The sequence below is a fragment of the Giraffa tippelskirchi genome, chromosome 5 (assembly GCF_054371585.1).
Source record: "Giraffa tippelskirchi isolate mGirTip1 chromosome 5, T2T-mGirTip1v1.2.pri, whole genome shotgun sequence".
Taxonomy (NCBI): Eukaryota; Metazoa; Chordata; class Mammalia; order Artiodactyla; family Giraffidae; genus Giraffa; species Giraffa tippelskirchi.
This window is the reverse complement of record NC_137279.1, coordinates 48,598,135-48,620,457: the sequence shown is the minus strand read 5'-3', so window position 1 is coordinate 48,620,457 and position 22,323 is coordinate 48,598,135. Positions and strand designations below refer to the sequence as shown.

At 33.8% G+C, this 22,323-nt stretch overlaps 1 protein-coding gene across 10 annotated transcripts in view; it reads right to left on the bottom strand.

Moving 5' to 3' along the window:
• The window catches only part of CDC42BPA (CDC42 binding protein kinase alpha), a 292,824-nt gene that overhangs the window by 235,411 nt on the left and 35,090 nt on the right, over positions 1-22,323 (bottom strand). For 8 of the 10 annotated variants that reach the window (XM_081486909.1, XM_081486911.1, XM_081486910.1 and 5 more), the window contains exon 2: positions 10,373-10,464. In XM_081486909.1, coding sequence (XP_081343035.1) covers positions 10,373-10,464 — 92 coding nt within the window. Of the gene's footprint in view, positions 1-10,372; positions 10,465-21,582; positions 21,663-22,323 lie in introns of those variants that run through there. The other 2 variants (XM_081486916.1, XM_081486918.1) reach the window with 1 other exon arrangement.

Below are 22,323 nucleotides of genomic sequence, written 5' to 3'. Positions count from 1 at the left end.
GTCGCTGAGAGTCGGACACGACTGAGCAACTTCACTTTCACTTTTCCCTTTCATGCACTGGAGAAGGAAATGGCAACCCACTCCAGTATTCTTGCCTGGAGAATCCCAGGGATGGCGGAGCCTGATGGGCTGCCGTCTATGGGGTTGCACAGAGTCGGACACGACTGAAGCGACTTAGCAGCAGAACTGAACTGAACAGGCATACTCACAAGTATATTTGGAGACTTTAATACCCCCCCAAAACCACTGAACAAATCTCAACAAATTATGGAAGATCTAATGACAACATCAACCATCTTGACCCAACTGACATTTATAAAGACTAAAAGCAACAAATGTAGAAAAAAACTAATTTCAAGTACACATGGAGTGTTCATAAAGACAAGCGATATTCTTATCATATGGCAAATTTCATTAAACCTTAAAACTTTTGAAAAATTAAGAGTATGATGTTTGATGATTAAAAAAATGAATTAAAGTCAATAACAGTAAGATAGTTCACAAAGTCCAAAAATTACCAAAAGTAAATGATGCACATAATGACTCATCAAAGAAGAAATCAAAGTTAAAATGTATTTTGATATGAATGACAGTGAAAATATAACATCAATATCTATAGGATACACCTAACCCTGCTTAGTGGGAAATTTATTGCTTTAATGCCTAAACTGGAATGGAAAAGAATCAAAGATCTAAGTTTCTGTCTAGAGAAGCATAAAGAAGATGAACAAATTAAATCCAGAGAAATTAAAAGGAAGGAAATAACAACGATTTTTAAAATGTTAAAAAAAAGGTTTAAGTTAAAAAGAAACAAGTGAGTAAAAGTTGCTCAGTCGTGTCCAACTCTTTGAGACCCCATGGACTGTTCAGTCCATGGAATTCTCCAGGCAAGAATACTGGAGTGGGTAGCCATTTCCTTCTCTAGGTCTCCAGCAATGCAGGCGGATTTTTTACCAGCTGAGCCATCAGGGAAGCCCAAAAAGAGACAAAAATGTAGACAATTCACAAACCCGAAGTAGCTTTGTTCAATAATTAACAACACTGAAAAACTTCTACATGACTGATCAAGAGAAATAAAACATAAATTATAAATATATGCAATAAAAGAGAGAATAGCATCTTATATTCCACAGACATCAAAAAATAAGAGATATTATGAACAACCTTATACATTCAAAACTTTAAAAGAATTATCCAAATTCTATGAAACACAAAACTTACTGAAGGTGACAAAAGATGAAATAGAAAATCTTACTAACTTTATAAGCATCAAGAAGTTAAATTAGTAGGATTAAATGCCCCACAAAGAAATACCCAAGTCCAGATGGCTTCACTGGTAAATTTTACCAAACATTTAAAGAAAAATAAATACATAAATAAATAAACAGATATTTTTTCTGGAAAAGGGTAAACACTCCCCAATTCATAAGTCCAGCATAACCTGATGTCAATATCTGACATAGACATGATTTAAAAAAAGAAAATTATAGGTCAACATTTGGCTCAGACAGTAAAGAATCTGCCTGCAACATAGGAGACCTGGGTTTAGTTCCTGGGTTGGAGAGATGCCCTGGAGAAGGAAATAGTAATCCATTCCAGTATTTTTGCCTGGAGAATTCCATGGACAAAGGAGCCTGGTGAGTTACAGTCCATGGGGTCGCAAAGAGTTGGACACAAATGAGCGATTTTCGCTTTCACTTTATTCCCCCTGAATATAGACATGGAAACAGTTAAGAAAATATCAAGGAACTGAATAAAGCAATTATCTCAAAAGGACAGTAGTGAAAGTGAAAGTCGTTCAGTCGTGTCCGACTCTTTGCAACCCCATGGACTATACAGTCCGTGGACTTCTCCAGGCCAGAATACTGGAGTGGATAGCTGTTCCCTTCTCCAGGGGATCTTCCCAAACCAGAGATCGAACCCAGGTCTCCCGTATTGCAGGCGGATTCTTTACTAGCTGAGGCACAGGGAAGCCAGAAAGGACAGTAAGTCATGACCAAATTGAGTTTATCCTAGGGAGTAATTTAATATTTGAAAATCAATCTGTATAACATCAAAGGCATAATTCATGAAAGAAATAATTGCTAAGTTGGTCTTCATTTAAAAACTTCTGCTCTGTGAAGAATACTGTCAAAAGAATGAGAAACAAGCCTTGGGAAAAAAATATTTGCAAAAGATATCTGATGAAGGATTGTTATCTAAAATGTAGCATAAAAAACCTCTTTAGTTTCACAATAAGAAAACAAACCATCCTGTTAAAAGATTAAAGATCTTAATATATGCTTTACCAAAGAAGATATACAGATGATAAATAAGCACAAGAAAAGATGCTCAACATCCTCTAGGGAACTACAATTTAAAACAACAATAAGGTCCAGGAAGGGGAACACATGTAAACCCATGGCTGATTCATGTCAATGTATGGCAAAAGCTATTACAATATTGTAAAGTAATTAGCCCCCAACTAAAATAAATAAATTTATTTAAAAAAAAAAAAAACAACAATAAGATGCTACTACACCCATTAGAATGACCAAAATTCAAAATACTGACAACTGCTAAATGATGGTGAGTATGTGGAACAATAGGAACTCTCATTCACTGCTGGTGGGAATGCAAAATGGTACAGCCACTTTGGTAGACTGGTGGTTCCTTACAAAACTTAAATAATGCTCTTAAACATATGATTCAGCAATTCTGTTTCTTGGTATTTAGTCAAACAATTTGAAAACTGATGTCCACACAACTTGTTTATAGCAGCTTTGTTCATAATTACCAAAACTTGGGAAAAAACAAAGATGTCCTTCAGTAGGTGAATGGATAAATAAGCAGTGGTACATTCAAACAATGAAATATTCCCTGGTGCTAAAAAGAAAGGAGTCATCAAGCAATAGATAGACATGAAGGAAACTTAAAATGACTATTATTACATGGAAGAAGCCAATCTGAAAAGGCTATATACTGTATAATTTCAAGTCTATGACATTTAGGAAGAGGCAAAACTATGGAGGCAGGAAAAAGATCAGTGGTGATCAGAGGTTAGGAGAAGGAAGGGATGGATTGGCAGAGCACAGAGGATTTTTAAGGCAGTGAAAAACTAATATGTATTATACTAAAATGCTGTATAAGTGTAACTATACATTTTTCTAAATACAACACTAAGAGTGAAGCCTAATGTAAACTATAGACTATACCTTATGATATGTCAATGTCTACATATCATTCTTGTGTGGTAGGCTGATAATGAGAGAGGCTGCACATGTGCAAAGGAAAGGATTTACAAAAATTCTTTGTACTCTGTACTCAATCTTGCCAAGGACCTAAAACTACTCTAAAAAAACAAAGCCTGTTTAAAAAATCAATCAAATTAATCCTCCAAATTAACCGAATAAAAGAGTAAATCCACATGACTACCAAATCCTCAGCAAACTAATAATAGAAGTTAATTTCTTTAATCAGATAAACAGTACCTACAAAAACACATACAATTAACATCATACTTAATAATCAAACACTAAATCCTATCTCCTTAAATTCAGGAATAAAGTAATGATATGAATCCTCATGATACCCATTCAACATTATATTAGAGGTCCAAATTAGTGTAAGTCAACATAGAGAAACAGAACACAAACTCTGGAAAGTGAAAAGGATACTATTCCTATTCTCAGATAATATGGCTGTTTGCAGGGAACAACTAAGAAAGTAGCAACCAAAATAACAAAAAACTATTTTAAAAATAATAAATTTAGAAAATAAAGTCAGATACAAAAAATCTACACACTAAGAGCATACTATGTGAAATATAAATTTGTAAATATCATTTATATTAGCATCAAAAAACATAAACGTTTTAGCAATAAATTTAACAAATATGAACAAGACCTGTACACTAAAATTACAAAATACTCTTTAAAAAAGTTAAAAGACAAAGAAAACTGCCATGTTCATGGACTAACTAGTTAACTCAATATTAAGATGCCAGTCCTTCCAAAATTGATCTATAAATTGAATGCAAACTCAATTTCAATACCAGTAAGTTTTTATGGAAACTGACACACTGATTTCTAAAATTTATATAATAATGGAAAAGTCCTCAGTTAAAACAAGTTTTAAAAAAGGAGAACTTACACTTGCTTAGACTTAATTATATACGCTCAACTCTACAGTATAAATCTAGAAAATCAAGATTGTGTGGTACTGACATACGGATAGAAAAAGATATTGATGAGATAGAACAGAAAGAGGAAAAACAGATCAACATCCGTATGGTCAACTGACATTTTTGACAAAAGTAATGAAGTAATTCAATAGATGAGAAACAGCCTTTTCAACAAATGGTGCTGAAACAGCTGCCATGTGCCATGTGGATAGCCACATGGAAAAAAATGAACCTTGATCCTTATCTCACATCATACATGAATTAATCTGAAATGAATCACCAATCTAAACATAAGAGCTAAAACTACAACAGTTTTAGGGAAAGACATACGTAAATATCTCTGTGACCTGGATATAAATACGGATTTCTTACAAAGAACACAGGAAAAAAACAACCATAAAGGAAAAAAAATTGATAAAATTAAACCTAACTTCAGCTCATCAAAAGACATTTTTAAGAAAATTAACAGGAAATTTATGCAGCCTTTGAGAAAATACTGACAAAATATTTATCCAACAAAAGACATTTATAAATATAAAATATAAAGAATTCTTACAATTTAATAATGATGACACAATTACCTCATATTTTTCAATGAACAAAATATCTGAACATATACTTCACAAAGGAAGATACAACACAAAAACTCATCATTATGTTTTTATATAACACAAATCCACATAACAATGCAATTTAACCATGAGACACTATTACACATCCATTAGAATGACTAAAATTTAAAAGACTAACAACAACAAAAAAATACTGGTGAGAACACAGAACTGATAGGAATATAAAATGGTACAACCCTATTAGAAAAAAAATGTGGTAGTTTCTTTTCAATTTAAATATGCATCTACTACTTAACATAGCTGTTCCAAGCTATTATTTATCCAAGAAAAATGAATACACAGTTGCATAAAACTTGTACCTGAATATTCACTTCAGTTTTAATCCTAACAACCAAAAATTAGAAACTATGCAATTGTTTATCAATAGAAGAATAATCTATGGTATACTAAAAAGCAGTATACTAACCAGCAGTAAAAAGTATTACTACATTTGATCACAAGAATGAATCTCACAGACATTATCCTGAGCAAAGGAAAGACTATATATGGTATGATTTTCATTTACATGAAATTTTCAAATGGTCAATACTAATCTATGGTTAAAATTTAGAACAGTGGTTGCCACTTGACAGAAGTTACAGGAAACTAACAGGAAAGGGAACTTCTTAGAGTGACAGAAACATTCTGCATCTTGAGAAAGGTGAATACATTTGTCAAAACTCATAGAATTATACATAATACAGCTAGTGTATTTCAACATATATAAAATTTACCTCCAAAGATGTAAACAAACAACCAAAAGAAACTGCACTCCTAGTCTAGATGGCTTCACCAGAGAATACTTTCAAACATATAAAGAAATAGCAATAATCTTAAACAAACTCAGAAAATTGATAATGTGTGAATAACTCCCAAACTGTCTTAAAAGATAAGCATAACATTTTTAAGATACAAAGAAATTAAAAGATAGTAAATTAAAGGCCAGTCTTTTTCATGCACATAACAAAACATGGTAAACAAAATATTAGCAAATCAAAACCAACAGTATACTAAATGAACACATCAGGAACAACCAGATTTATATAGCAATCCACTATTGGTATATTTAAAAATTAATCAATATTACTTCCACATAGCCAAATATAGAAGTTAAATCATATAATCAAAACAGATATAGAAAACCTTTAGACAAAAGTTAAATCTAATGCATGATAAAAGCTCTCAACAGACTAGGACTACAAGGAAAACTTCCTTCACCTAAGAAAGAGTACTTCCTTAACCTAAAAAGAGTAACAATTCAAAAAAAAAAGCTGTAGCAAACTTCATACTTACCCCTGAATCACAAACCACACAGAAATTTATTTTCAACAACTGAATTCAATGTTTTAAGCAAAAAAAAATTCTCTATTGCAATAATATGGAAAAAGAAATAAAAGGAAAAATGAAAAAAAGAAAAAAGCTGTCATTATTTGGAAATGGTATGACTATGCACATGAAATTTTTTTTTAATTTATAAATACATTAGACTTAGTTAACACATCAAGATATTTAAATACAAGATCAATACACAAACATTAATTGTGTTTCTAGTCTAGTAGCCGTTATAGGCTCATCAATAAACATCAAAGACCCAAAAATAAATTTAATGAAACATGAACAAAAATTCTACATTAAAAACTATTAAAAATTAATAAAAGTAGCACACATAACACCTGACCAACAGAAGTTCCTTTGTAATCAAATGTAGAAAAATAGTCTTTAAATAAATATGCTGTGAAATCCACAAAGAATAAAATGAACCTTGACTATACCTCACAAAACACAAAATAATACCAGATGGATCACAGACCTAAATGAAAAAGATTTTTTATAGATTATATAACAGGAAACATCTTCATGACCTTCAGGGTAGAAAAAATTTAACAAATACAAAAAAGCACTAATCATAAAGAAAAGCTTAATTAAATGCATTTCACCAAAATTAAAATCTTCTTTTCAATAAAAGATCTATACAGAGAGAGAAAATTCAAGCCACAAACAGGAAGAGATTTTGTTTAATACATGAGCATGCGTGCACACACATGTGTGTGTGCACACACACACACACAACCCTTCAAAGAACTTGTATCCAGAATATACCAAAAAGTCACCTGTTCCCACTCCCCCAGGCCCCAATGTGCACTTTATGTAAAAGGATATCCAAGTTACACGAAGAGATATGAAAATGGGCTCAACTTTAAATGTTATCAGGAAATATAAAATGAAATCACAATCAATACCACTACTCATCCACCAAAAAATATGTCTAAAGTCTAAAAATTGACCCAACTGCTGGCGAGGTTGTGAAGCAACTAGGACCTTCACACATTGTTGGTGGGAGTATAATCTGACCTAACTAACTGGGATATTATTTGGCACTACCAACTAAATCTAAATATGCCTACCATGTGACCCAAATTCTACTAGGGTTACAGCAAACAGAGATGAATGCTTCTGTCTCCCAAAAGACATGTATATGAGTGTCCATAACAACATTATTAACAACGGTCAAAAATAAATTTGAGTACTTATATTCATACAGAGAAATATTGTGGATCAATAAAAAACAAAAGTGAATTATACAAGGATAATACTGATCAAAAGAAGCCAGAAACAAAAGAAATATATATATATTATATACAATTCCACTAGTATAGCATTCAAAAACAGGCAAAATAAATCTATAATTATAGAAGTCAGAATAGATAGTTACTGAAAAGGTGGTTATTCACAGAGAGACAGGCAATAGAAGCCTATTCTGATCAACATAAAGGCTACAGAAGTTCATGCAAATGTACAAATTCACTGAGCTAAGTATGTACATAACACAATTTTGTTAATACCTCAAAATAAATGTATTTTCAGACAAAAATGGCAGATAATTTATCTCAGCAGACCTGGAAAAATATTACTAAAGGACATTTTTAAGTCAAAAAGAAAATCCTATCAAAGAGAAACATATGAATATAAATAAATATGTGAATGTGAAGAGTAAAAAACTGTAAATACATGGGTAAATCTAAAATGAAGAGGGACAGTTTAATCATATCTTTTGGGGTTTCAAATATATGTAGAACTAAAAGACAATAATGACAAAAAAAAAATGGGAAATGGCAAAATATTGGATTGGCCAAAAGTTCATTCAGGTTTTTCTGTGAGATATTCTGGAAAAACCTGAACAAACTTTTGGCCACTCAATACAAATTTACTAAGAATACAAGAAGCAATCTCAGGAAACCAATAAAAGAAGGTGCAGCTAAGAAATTAATAGAAAGGGGAAAGAATAATTTAAAATACTCAGTTAATCCAAGAGTTGAGAGAAAGATAATACTAAATGTGCAAGACAAATAGAAAACAAATAATAATAATGTAATTACATTTAAATGCCAACTGACTATATTCCAATTAAAGATAAGAAATTTATCAGACTGAAATAAAAACCAAAAACTATATTCTATTAAATGGTAAAATGCAAAGTTATAGAAAACTGAAACTAAAAGGTTGGAATAAGATAATTAATGTAGAAGACTAATAATAAGAGCTGGAATCATTCTACTAATATCAGATGAAGTAAAGTTTAACTCTATTAGGTGGAGATAACAGGTATATTACATCCTGATAAAAGAGTTAACAACTAGGGAAATATAATAACGTTATATTTGCTATTGGTGAAAACTGAAAGAAATAAAATAAAAAAGAAATAAGCAAATCCTCTCTCAGGAAATGAAACAACAAGCAGGAAAAACACTAAGGATATGGAAGATTTAAACAAGATTAATATCTTTCACCTAACTGATATTTATAGAACACTGTACAGCAAATTTCAAAGATGTGAAATCACACAGTGCATACTCCCTGACTGCTCTAGAATTAAATTATCACTCAGAAGCGGAAATATAACTAAAAATGCACCAAGTAGAGATTGAGAAATAAACTTCTAAAATCAAAGATTAAAAAAAAACCCACTATAGAAATCTAAAACCACATTGGAAATTACATTGTATTTTAAGGAAAACTATAATGAAAATATGACACATCAAAACTTGGCTATAGCTAAAGTCGCTTAGAGGAAAAAGTATAGCCTTTGAGGTCATTTGAAAAGAGCTAGAAATCAATGCTCTATGGCCACAAGTTAGAAAAAAAACAGCAAGTTAAAACCAAAGACAGAGAATATTTTAAAAGTAAAAACTAATGAAACAGTAAACAAATCTAGTACAGGAAAATTCAAAGAGCAAAAGTTAATTCATTGAAAAAATAACAGCACTGATAAACCTCAAAGCATAACAAATGAAAATATGAGAAGTAATGACCAATACAGTAATAAATTTGAAAAATTAGGTGACATGGATGAACCTAGCAAAACTGACACACCTATACAGAAAATCCACATAGTCCAATTTCAATTTTTAAAAATGGATATATAATTTAAAACTCTCTCTCTAGGAACCTCCAGGCTCAGATGGCTTCACCAATGAAATCTTCTAAGCATTTAAGGAAGAAATAATAATAATCTTCTCAAACTCTTCTGGAGAACAGTAAAAGAGGAAACACCTCCCTATTTTTATGAGGCCAGTATAACCAAGATACCAAAGTCTGATCAGGATGTGGTAAGCAGGAAAATGTCAGGCCAATTCCTGTTAAAGGTCCAAAACACACACACAAATAGTAAACCAAGTCCAACAGTAAATTAAAAGGGTAATATATCCCAACAAAGCAGGCTTACTTTAGAAATGCAAAGTTAGTTTCACATTTGAAAATAAATCAGTGTAACTCAACTAATTAAGGAGAAAAGCCAAGTCTCAAAAGATGCTGATAAAGCATTTGATTAAAGTTCAACACAATTCATGATTTTAAAAGTACAATTAGCTAGGTTGCTAAGTATGAGGTCAATACAAAAAATTCAATTGTAGTTCTTACTACTAGTAAAAACAATTAGAAAATAACACTTAGCAAACAATTTAATTAAAACAGCATGAAGAATATAATATACATAGGAATAAGTCTGCTGAAAATGCATAAATTATCTCTACTGAATGAAAACTACAAATAATTCATGGGTTAAATTTATAAAGCCCTAAATAAATGAAGGAACATACTATGTTCATGGATTGGTTGACTCAATATTATTAAGATGTAAATTAAGCTCAAAGTGATCTCTAGTTAAGTGCAATCCTAATCAATGCTGACTGTAGATGTGGATTTTTAAGAGTAAGTACAAACTGAAACATTTATTCCAAAATTATATGAAAATATAAAGGGTTAACAAGAGAGGCAAAGAGAGAAGTTACAGTAAATACACTACCAGATATTAAGACTTCTCAAACTAAAGTTAATTTAAGGCAGTGTACTATTGACACAAGGAGAGACAAATAGACAAACAGAAGAGTCCACATACTCAAACTTCAATGACATATAAAAAATAGAAATATACTGGAAAAAAATCCATGTAGAAAGATTTCACTCAAAATTTTAATGATTTCTGATCAATAATATCAATTACAAAAGCAAGTAAATAATATTTCAGTTAAATTCTTTCAAAGATTGTATAAAATAGCTTGCAAAACAAATATCAGATCTCTATAAAATCTTTATCTCTTACCTCTCCAAAAGCCCCTCGACCAATCACCTTTAATATTTCAAAGTCTTCTCTATGTAATCGCATCTGTTTCACTTTAGAAGTAAATGGTTTAGCTGAAACAAAAACGTAATATCAATTATTGAAATGTGATACATATTAGATGTAACCAGTATTTCTTAAACATTATGATTAAGGATTAAGCTGAAGTATTTAATAGTCTCATGAAACTATATTGAGAAGAAATAGTTTTAATTTTCATGTTTCATTTATTTCTTACATATGAATTATATTTTTGGTGGAAAACATATTTTTAAAAGCCAAATAACATATGAAATAATGCAAAGTAGCAGTGACATACAAATGAGATCAATATATTCTTATGTTAAACATTCCATGTATTCTAACTCAATGCTAGATATATATTTTAACACAACGGTCCAAGGAATAAAAGGAAATATGTTGGCACCAGAGAGATTCAGCAATTCCCATACAGTAAATTAAAATTTCTACCACATTCATTCATTTCTTCTTTTAATGCCTTTAGCAAGAGCTGATATTATACAAAGCATGGTGGCAATTACTGGAGTTTTATTAAACAAATATAATTACAATATGGTACCTTCATTCAAGAACTTCACAGTCTTTCTGAAAGACTGTTTACACAGTATGTAAACACATAACATAATAACGTGATCAAAGTTTCTAACAGAGATAGATGCAAAGCACTTCAGGATCAGTGAGAATGGAACCCTAATTCTATTATGTGAACACTAATGAGGGAGTAAGTTTGGACCTGGGCCTTGAGGACTAAGTAAACTTTGCTACTTTACCTGTTTGCACTGTAGATATTCCCAGCAAAGGGAGAGATATATGCAAATCAAGGGAAGCAAGAAGTGAACTTTGGGTGACAACAGTAAATAATTAATTGCTATCATAGAATTGTAACAATAAAAGAGAAATCAGGGCTAGAAAATGGAAAATGGAAATGGCCTTACAAGAAACTTAAACATTATTAATTATAGGGAATATATTGAAATTTTTTAAAAATTATAAAATAAATTCTATGTTTTGCTGTCTCTGAGAGAAATTTAGACCTGTCACCTTTCCTCCCCTGATGTCCCTCCTTATTCTCACACAAAAAGGAGTTAATATGATTAAAAGGTCTTTATATATGGGTACAGCTCTCTTCTCCCTACCATAGACCAGAATGTAGAAGATTAAAGGTATGTATTTTAGCACTAGAAGAGTAAAAGAAACACAGAATGCTTTACCACTTGTTTTGGTCTAAGACATTTAGCCCTTACTTGGAAGGAAGGTTATGGCCAACCTAGATAGCATATTTAAAAGCAGAGACATTACTTTGCCAACAAAAGTCCGTCTAGTCAAGGCTATGGTTTTTCCAGTGGTCATGTATGGATGTGAGAGTTGGACGGTGAAGAAAGCTGAGCGCTGCAGAATTGATGCTTTTGAACTGTGGTGTTGGAGAAGACTCTTGAGAGTCCCTTGGACTGCAAGGAGATCCAACCAGTCCATCCTAAAAGAGATCAATCCTGGGTGTTCATTGGAAGGTCTGATGTTGAAGCTGAAACTCCAATACTTTGGCCACCTCATGAGGAGGGTTGACTCATTGGAAAAGACCCTAATGCTGGGTAGGATTGGGGGCGGGAGGAGAAGGGGACGACAGAGGATGAGATGGTTGGATGGCATCACTGACTCGATGGACAGGGGTTTGGGTAGACTCCGGGAGTTGGTGATGGACAGAGAGGCCTGGCGTGCTGCAATTCATGGGGTCGCAAAGAGTCGGGCACAACTGAGCGACTGAACTGAACTGAGTTTAAAAAAGAGAGGTATTCCACATTGCAGAACATAGTCTATGAGAGATTTCTGCATTGGTTCAGAAGTTTCTGCAGTGGTTTAGATTTCTGCTTTAGATTGTCAGGAAAGGAAATACAGATTGAATCTCTATTTGGAATTCACACAACAGAAAAGATGAAGATCAAAGAAACAGATCAAATATGAATGAAGGTATAAAGGATCACATACTGTGAGAGAGATATAAAGCCAGGGCGTTAACATTTCAATAAAATAACCAAGATATCTTGGTTTTGAACAATCTGGACTGGACAAATGGTGAGACTGTGAAATCACTCAGGGTCCTAATAGAAATAAATTAGTCCAATCTGAGGAAAGTTTATTTACAAATAGATTATTTACAAAGGTGTAGGTGGGTTATAAGGCCATGGCAAGAAATAGTGCAATAATCTTGAAACTAGTGTCCCTCTTTCCCTGCTTCTACACAAGTGTATCAGAAATACTTGGCTAAAATTGGTACACATAGAATGTGTAAATTAAAAGTAAAGACCTGGAGCCAGCCAGGGGAAACTAGTATTACTCTAGTTGTCAGCTAGAGCTGGAAAATATCACAACACAGCTTACATTACATTGAACAGTTCTTTGTTTATTCTACTCCTCTTTATAACCCTGTCCCCCTCAAGATTTCCAAATATCTTAACCCAAGCAGAGGACATGTTCTATATCTCTGTTTCATTCTGACCCTAAATCCAAAGACAGCAAATTCATCACAGATAACTACGGTTAAAGAATAATTCTATATATACCTTCCTCTGGGTAACATTATCTAAAAGGTTAGAAATCTAAGTATTTCAATCCTCTAAAACACTATCATAAAACAGGAAAAGAAACTTTTTTAAAAACTGAAGTATCTGAAATTCAATTCAGATAAGCAAATGGTTGCTGAAACAATCTTTAGCAAAGGTACAAAGAGTAACAATATGTCAAAAAAAAATGATATTATCTTTCCATGCAATAGTATACATTCTGTAAGCACCAAGCAAATGAGTAGTTAAATCATGTATGATTATGATTAAGGATTCAGTCAGATATCCACATTTTGTGGGACCTTGTAGTATTATTAATAACATGAATTAAAAGAATAATTCTGTCCATTCTTTATTTTCTGGAAACTGCTAGCAAAAATATCGTTTCTTTGACACTACAAAACGATTCTATTAACAGACATTCAAAACTGAGTTTCATAAATTTCTTCAGAAGTCTCATAGTTTACCAATATTTATTCACTCAAAAAGTATCTCTGAATACTCACTATATGCCGAGCATTTTATAAGATGTAAGAAGTATAAAGATAAATAAAACAGTGCCTTGTTCTCAAGTAAACAAACTATGCAATAAGTGTTACTCTCCCAACTTTTCAATGTGTTGAATGCAAATGGCTAATAAAGAGAAAATTATGTTCACAATACAAGAATTAGAGAAATGCAAATAAACTTAGTAATATTCTATTATTTAACAACCAAATATGCCAAAAATAAAAAAATCTGAAACCACCAAGTTTTTCCCGAGTGTGAATAACAGGTATTCTCATACATAACTGGTAGAACTGTTAATTACAACCTAGGTGGACAAGATTTGGTTTTCTTTTCTATTCTCTTAACATGGCATTTTACTTTAAAAGATTTTATAAGTTGATACGTCTTTGTATACTTTGAGATAAATCTTCCTTGATTATAATGTATTTTTTATATTTACTATTTATTTTTATATTTATTATTTATTTATTTAGGTTGTGCTGGGTTTTAGTTGCGGCATGCAGGATTGTTTGTTTGTTTAGTTTCAGCACGCAAACTCTTAGCTGTGGCATGTGGAATCGTGCTCCCTGACCAGGGATTGAATTTGGGACCCCTGCATTGGGAGGGCAGAGTCTTAGCCACTGGAACACCAGGGAAGTTGCTGTAATGTATTTAAGAAGAAAAAAAAAAAAGATGAAATTGGTTTGCTTTCATTTTACTTAGGTATTTTACATCTGTGATTATAAACAATGTTGGGTTACAATTATATTTTTTTCTATACTACCTTAATCTGATTTAGTACCAATGATAAACCAACCTTATGTAATATGTTGAGTAGCTTCTTCTCCTTTTCTTTTCTCTAAAATAAAATAATTCCAGGTTGTTTAAAGATCTTACTGTGAAAAACAAAACTAAAGAAGTTTTAAGAAGACAAAGGAGACTATGACTGTATGGTCTGCTAAAACTTGCTAGTGAAACATCTTACATGCATCATTATGTTGTACTTTTGATATTCTGATTTCTTCAGACTGTCATTTTCATTTTTCTATTTCTACCTGTGACAACTGTATTAATTATATTCTTTTAAGAAATTATGCACTGTATTGAAATCTTCAAATTTACTGGAATAGGGTGATAAAATACTCTTTTCTTTATAAAACCCTACTATACAGGGGCTTCCCCGGTGGCTCAGTGGTAAAAAATTGCCTGCCAATGCAGGAGACACGGGTTTGATCCCCAATCCAGGAAGATCTCACATGCCACAGAGCAACTAATCCTGTGCAACACAACTATTGAGACTGCGCTCTACAGCCTGCGAGCCGCAATACTGAGTCCATGTGCTGCAACTATCGAAGTTCACATGTCCTAGAGCCTGTGCTCCACAACAAGAGAAGACACCACAATGAGAAACCCATGCACTGCAACTAGAGAGTAGCCTCCACTTGCCACAACTAGAGAAAAGCCTGCATAGTAACAAAGACCCAGCACAGTCAAAAATAGAAAAAATAAATTTTTTAAAATAAATAAACTCTACTATATGAATAGATTTGATCCCTTTTTAGTTACTAATATATATATTCAAGTCTATATTCATTACTTTTCTTTACCAATATTGCTGGAAGTTTCCATATTTTATAAGCATTTTTCCAAATACGCAATATTTACATGTGATCATCCTTTCTAAAATTCTGTATAAGTAGGTTCTTAAGTAAATTCACATAAAATTTCAGAAAAAGTAAATAGAGGCTAATATTAACCATCTGTCCTCACCCCCAAAATCAATACAGCCATAAAAATTAAACAAAAGAGATACCAGGTGGGGAGGCACTAGGGGAATAGAGATTTAAAGGAGTCATACCTAAGGATTAAAAAAAAAAAGAAAACACAGCTGAACTTAACCAGGACATAATAAGTCTAAACATGTATACACTCAATAACATAACCTCAAAATATGTAAAGCCAAACTGACAGACCTAAAAGAACAAACTGGCCTTCCTAAAGGGAGATTTTACTCGCTCTTTCAGTAACTGATAGCTCAAGCAGACCAAAAAAGGTTTTACTGTACTTTTAGTGTACTGAGTAGCATACATATAACATTCCACCTAAGAGTTGGTGGATTAATTTTCAAACACACACTGAACCTCTACAAATTTCTATAATATGCAAAACATAAAATAATCTCCAACAAAAATTCCAAGTATTGGGAACATAAAAACAAAATTCTATGAATAATATGCAATAAGCACAATTACAAATCAATAACAAAAAGACCACAAGGAAAATCCATAAGCTCTCTGAAATTCAAAAATAATTTTGAAGGAGAAATTAATTAGGTAATTAGAACATATTCAGAACTACTTAATAATAAAAATACTACATATCAAAACTTCTATAATATAACTGGGATGGGAAAGCACTCAGTATTTATAATGGGAAAGAAGGAAAGCTGAAATTTAAGATGTTAAAAACACAACACAAAAGGTCAGACCAAGAGAATAAAATCAAATTAGAAGGAAGAAAACAAAAATAAAAAGAAGAAAAAAATAAAATTAATTTGAAAATAAGCATATAACAGAATGGTTCAACAAGACCAAAGGACAAATCACTGAAAACAGTAAAATAAAAACATGAGGAAGTGAAAAAAATAGGAAGGTATAGAAAAGTCAACACTGGAAATGAGAAATTAGACAAAACTACAGATGCTACTGATATTAAACAGATAGAGAATGTCATAAACAACTCAGGGCATAAATTTGAAAATGAAGTGAACAAGTTACTAAAAACAGCAATTGATAAAAATTGAAAATATGAATTGTTCAACAAGTAAACTGAATCAATAGTTTAAAATCTTTCACACATAAAATACCAATCCTGAACCACTTTACAAGCAAATTCAACCAAACATATAAAAGATAATTCCCACAGTAAAACAGACTTTTCCAAACAATAAACAAAGAGGAGAAGATATCCAACTCATGTAATCCTAATCTCATGCCAAAAGAACAGCCTTATTCATGAACATTCATGAGGACGAGATGGCTGGATTGCATCACCAACTCGATGAACATGAGTTTGAGCAAGCTCCGGGAGTTGGTGATGGACAGGGAAGCCTGGCATGCTGCAGTTCATAGGGTCGCAAACAGTTGGACACAACTGAGTGACTGAACTGAACTGATTCACAAACATAGATGCAAAAAGTCTCATCAAATTATCCAACTAAATGAATCAAGCAATATATAAATAACATAACATAATATGACCAAGTTGGGCTTATTCCAAGAATGCAAGGAATCTATAATATTAGAAAATTGACTAGCATAATTTATCACATAAAGAGATTTAAGAAAAATTAATGTATCAATAAATATATTTATACAAACACATTTCAATTAAATTAAACAACTATTCATGCAACTTTAAAAACCACATTTATAACAAATGAAGAATAAAAGGAAATTCCTATGGCCTGATAAATGACAGCAATAACAGCAGCAGTTGCAAAACAGCATATATAACTCACAGGTAAAATGTTAAAACTGTTCTCTTTAAAATTAGGAAAAATGGCTTACCTGGTGACTTACTGGTAAAGAACCCACCTGCTACTGCAGGGGACAAGGGTTCAATCCCTGATTCATGAAGATCCTACATGCCATGGAGCAACTAGGCTCATGCAGGTGTTGAGCCTGTGCTCTAGAGCCCAGAAGCCACAACTACTAAGCCCACGTGCCACAACTACTGAAGCCCGTGCGCCTTCAAGCCTGTGCTCTGCAACAAGAGAAACCACTGCAATGAGAAGCCCGCACACCACAACTACAGAGAAGCCCCTGCTCGCCACAACTAGAGAAAAGCTCGCACAGCAATGAAGACTCAGTACAGTCAAATAAATAAATAAAATTATAAAATTAGGAAATAAAGGAAGACTTCCACTAAGATAATTGTTATTATCACTTTTACTTAACATTGTAATAATGGTCCAAGTCAGTGTAGTAAGAAATAACAGACAAAAGATTGAAAAGGAAGAAAGAAAATTGTTACAATCTGCAGATTGTGGGGTTTATTTACATCAGTCAGTTCAGTCACTCAGTTGTGTCCGAATCTTTGTGACCCCATGGACCGTAGCATGCCAGGCTTCCCTGTCCATCACCAACTCCCGGAGCTTGCCCAAACTCATGTCCATCGAGTTGGTGATGCCATCCAACCATCTCATCCTCTGTCATCCCCTTCTCCTCCTGCCCTCAATCTTTCCCACCATTAGGGTCCTTTCCAATGAGTCAGTTCTTTGCATTAGGTGGCCAAAGTTTTGGAGTTTCAGCTTCAGCATCAGTCGTTCCAGTGAATATTCAGAACTGATTTCCACTGTCCACAGAATTCTCTAGGCAAGAATACTGGAGTGGGTTGCCATTTCCTTCTCCAATGAAGTCTGCTATTATATTTTTAAAATGTTCTTACTTCTTCAAAAAGAAAAAGTTAAAAGTGATTGCCTACAAAGTGTGAGTAGGAATGAGGTGGAAGTGATAGGGCGGTAACAAGTGACAGTGACACTTATCTGAGTATTCTGTTCTGTGTGTAATTTTAGCCTTAAACAAATAACATAACCACAAAAGAATTATTAAAAAAACTTATCCAAGTAACTTTACAACAAAGTATTTTAAATATATGCCTTCAGTCAAGTGAAAAAAAGAAGTACAAAAAACTTGAACTCCACTTAGATTGGTTCTTTGAATCAGTAGGTAGCAATTATGAAACTATTTTACATGTAGTATAGTTAATCAAACAAATCAATAATGTTTAACTGTTGCTGGAAGCCTTGGTTCCCAATGTGAGGAAATGACATACAAGTATCTCAGCAGCAATGAGTATATATAACATCCAGACATTGCTTTCTATTTACCAACCCTCATCAAAAGGAGTCTAGGTTACTGGGATGAACATCTAATGTGATCAACATAACATCTTGACCATGGACAAAAGACATTATGTGCCTTCTGGTGCAATGTACTGAATGAACAGAATATCACTTATTACTACACACCTGCCAAAGACAGATAAGGTGAAGGTGAAGATGAAAGTTGCTCAGTCGTGTCCGACTCTTTGCGACCCCATGGACTATACAGTCCGTGGAATTCTCCAGGCCGGAATACTGGAGTGGGTAGCCTTTCCGTTCTCCAGGGGATCTTCCCAACCCAGGGATCAAACCCATGTCTCCTGCATCGCAAGTAGATCCTTTATCAGCTGAGCCACAGGGGAAGCCCAAGAATACTGGAGTGGGAAGCCTATCCCTTCTCCAGCGGATCTTCCCAACCCAGGAATCGAACCAGGGTCTCCTGCATTGCAGGCGGATTCTTTACCAACTGAGCTGTCAGGGAAGCCCTGGAGACAGGTAACTTGACTCTAATCACAAGGAAATAATCAGACGAACTTAAATTGAGGAACAATCTATAAAATAGCTGGCCTGTGGTTAAGACAAGTTTCAAGACACAACACAGACCCTAAAAGATAAAAAGAATACCTAAAGAACTGCTCCAGATTAAAAGATTTTAAAGAGAACATTAAAACGAAATGCAGAATTCCCTGGTAGTCCAGTGGTTAGGACTCCATGCTTTCACTACTGAGGGCTTAGGCTCGATCCCAGTCGGAGAACCAAGATCCTGCTACCCACTAAGTGTGGCCAAAAAATAAAATAAAATAAAAATTAAATGTAATGTGAAATAAAGGATTGGGACTCACAGCCAAAAATAAAAAACAAATATTGCTATAAAGGAAATTATTGGGATAACTGGTGAAGCTTCGATATTAAATGTATATTATATAATACTGTATCAGGGTTACATTTGCTAAATTAATCATTGTATGGTAGAAAGATCTAAGAGAATGTTTTAATTTCTCAGAAAACAGACGTTGAAGTAGGTATAGGTAAGGGGGCAAGATACCTATAATTTAGTCTCACTAATTCAGCAAAAGTAATATGTATGCATGTGTGTACAGAGAAAGAACAGCACAAATGTGGCAAAACATCAAAGACAGAAAAACCTAGGATACACGGGAGTTCATTAAACTATTCTTAAAACTTCTGTAGGGCATTGTAATTTTCATAATAAAAATTTTAAAACAAGATTTCAACACTAAAATGTGAAAAAACAAAAATTTTCTCCACAGTTAACAAATGATTCAAAATGAAAAAAAAAAAGTCAAAAATGAAAATGTATTAGACTAATAATACCTAAATTCAAACTTCCTGTTTAAAGTTGTTGTTCAGTCACTAAGCCGTGTCCAACTCTGCAACCCCATGGACTGCAGCACGCCAGGCTTCCCTGTTCTTCACTATCTCCTGGAGTTTGCTCAAATTCACACTTACTGAATCTGTGATGCTATCTAACCATTCCATCCTCTGTCCCCCTCTTCTTCGCCTGCCTTCAATCTTTCCCAGCATCAGGGTCTTTTCCAGTGAGTCAGTTCTTCGCATCAAGTGGCCAAAGCACTGGAGCTTCAGCTTCTGCATCAGTCTTTCCAATGAATATTCAGGGTTGATTTCCTTTAGGACTGATTTGTTTGATCTCCTTGCAGTCCAAGGGACTCGCAAGAGTCTTCTCCAGCACCACAATTCAAAGGCATCAATTCTTCAATGCTCAGCCTTCTCTTTGGTCCAACTCTCACATCCATACATGAGTATTGGAAAAACCATAGCTTTGACTATATGGACTTTTGTCAGCAAAGTGATGCCTCTGCTTTTTAATATGCTCTAGGTTTGTCATAGATTTTCTTCCAAGGAGCAAGCATCTTTTAATTTCATGGCTGCAGTCACCGTCCACACTGATTTTGGAGCCCAAGAAAATAAAATCTGTCACTCTTTCCATTTTATTCCCACCTACTTGCCACGAAGTGACAGGACCAGATGCCATGATCTTAGTTTTTTAAATGTTGAGTTTTTTAAGCCAGCCTTTTCACTCTTTCACCCTCAAGAGGCTCTTTAGTTCCTCATTGCTTTCTGCCATTAGAGTGCTATCATCTGCATATCTGAAGTTGTTATTTCTCCTGGCAATCTTGATTTCAGCTTGTGAGTCATCCAGCCCAGCACTTCACATGATGTACTCTGTATAGAAGTTAAATAAGCAGGGTGACAATATACAGACTTGACGTACTCCTTACCCAATTTGGAACCAGTCTGCTGTTTCATGTAAGGTTCTAACTGTTGCTTCTTGACCTGCATACAGGTTTCTCAAGAGGCAGGTAAGGTGGTCTGGTATTCCCATCAATTTAAGAATTTTCCACGTTTGTTGTGATCCACACATTCAAAGGCTTTAGCATAGCCAATGAAGCAGAAATAGATGTTTTTCTGGAATTCCTTTGCTTTCTCTATGATCCAACGGATGTTGGCAATTTGATCTCTGGTTCCTGTGCTTTTTCTAAAGTCAGCTTGTACATTTGGAATTTCCCAGTTCGTGTACTGTTGAAGCATAGCTTGGATTTTGAGCTAGCATGTGAACTAAGTGCAACTGTATGGTAGTTTGAACATTCTTTGCCCTTGCCCTTCTTTGGGATTAGAATGCAAACTGACCTTTTCCAGTCCTGTGGCCATTGCTGAATTTCCAAAATTTGTGATGCATTGAGTGAGCACTTTAACAGCACCATCTTTTAGGATTTGAAATAGCTCAGCTGGAATTCCATCACCTCCACTAGCTTTGCTCATAGTAATGCTTTCCAAAGGCCCACTTAACTTCATACTCCAGGATGTCTGGCTCTAGGTGAGTGACCACATCGATTCTTTTGCAACCCCATGGACTGCAGCCAGCCAGGCTCCTCTGTCCAGAAGATTTCCCAGGCAAGAATACTAGAGTGGGCTGTCATTTCTTTTTCCAAAGGATCTTCCTGACCCAGGGATTGAACCTGCAGCTCCTGCCACATCTCCTGCATTACAAGGCAGATTTTTACCACTGAGCCACCGGGGAAGCCCAATAAGGCTGTGAACTTCTCCCAAAGAAAAAGTACATGTAGCTCAAATTTATATATCATATAAAAAAGATTATTAGATATTACATAATCCTAGATTAAAAAAATCATGTTCTAAAAGATATTAAGTATGTAGATATATTATACCAAATTATATGTCATCAGAGAAAATAATACCTGGTTTTAAAATATTAGCCTTTTAAGCCATAGGATAGGCTGAGAATGTCATTTTCCACATTCCAAGCCTCAATGAATTCTACTTTCTATGACATACTTAGAAGGAACTAGGAACTAGTAAGGAACTTAGGATGTGGTATTCAAATAACAGGGTAAACTTACTGCACAGATTTAAAAACATCTTTCTTTACAAAATCTTTCTTTCCTTACAAAATAGTCTTTAAAATAAAAACAGGTGGTGAGTTAGATTTGTCCAATGGTGTCATAGTTTCCTGAACCCCAGACCAACAAACAATTAAACAGAAATAAGTTCAGTAAAATGTCCATGAATATGTGAAAATTAGTGTAAAATCAAAGTGGTAATTCAAGTCAGTGGCAAAAAGATGGACTATTTGGGCGCAGGGGGCGGGGGATTAATCCAAACTCATACAACTCCAATTAAAGAAATAAATGTTTGTAAAAACTACAGGACTACCAGAGGAAATAATGGAGCATATTCCTGTAATCTTGAAGTAGAGAAGACTTTCTTAGCAAAGCATAGCTTCGTGGCCAGAAGCCATTAAAGAAAGAAGTGCTAGATTTATCTACATAAAAATTTAAGTCTTCTACCTAAGCAAGAGAGTTCCAGAAAAACATCTATTTCTGCTTTAATGACTATGCCAAAGCCTTTGACTGTGTGGATCACAACAAACTGTGGAAAATTCTGAAAGAGATGGGAATACCAGACCATCTGACCTGTCT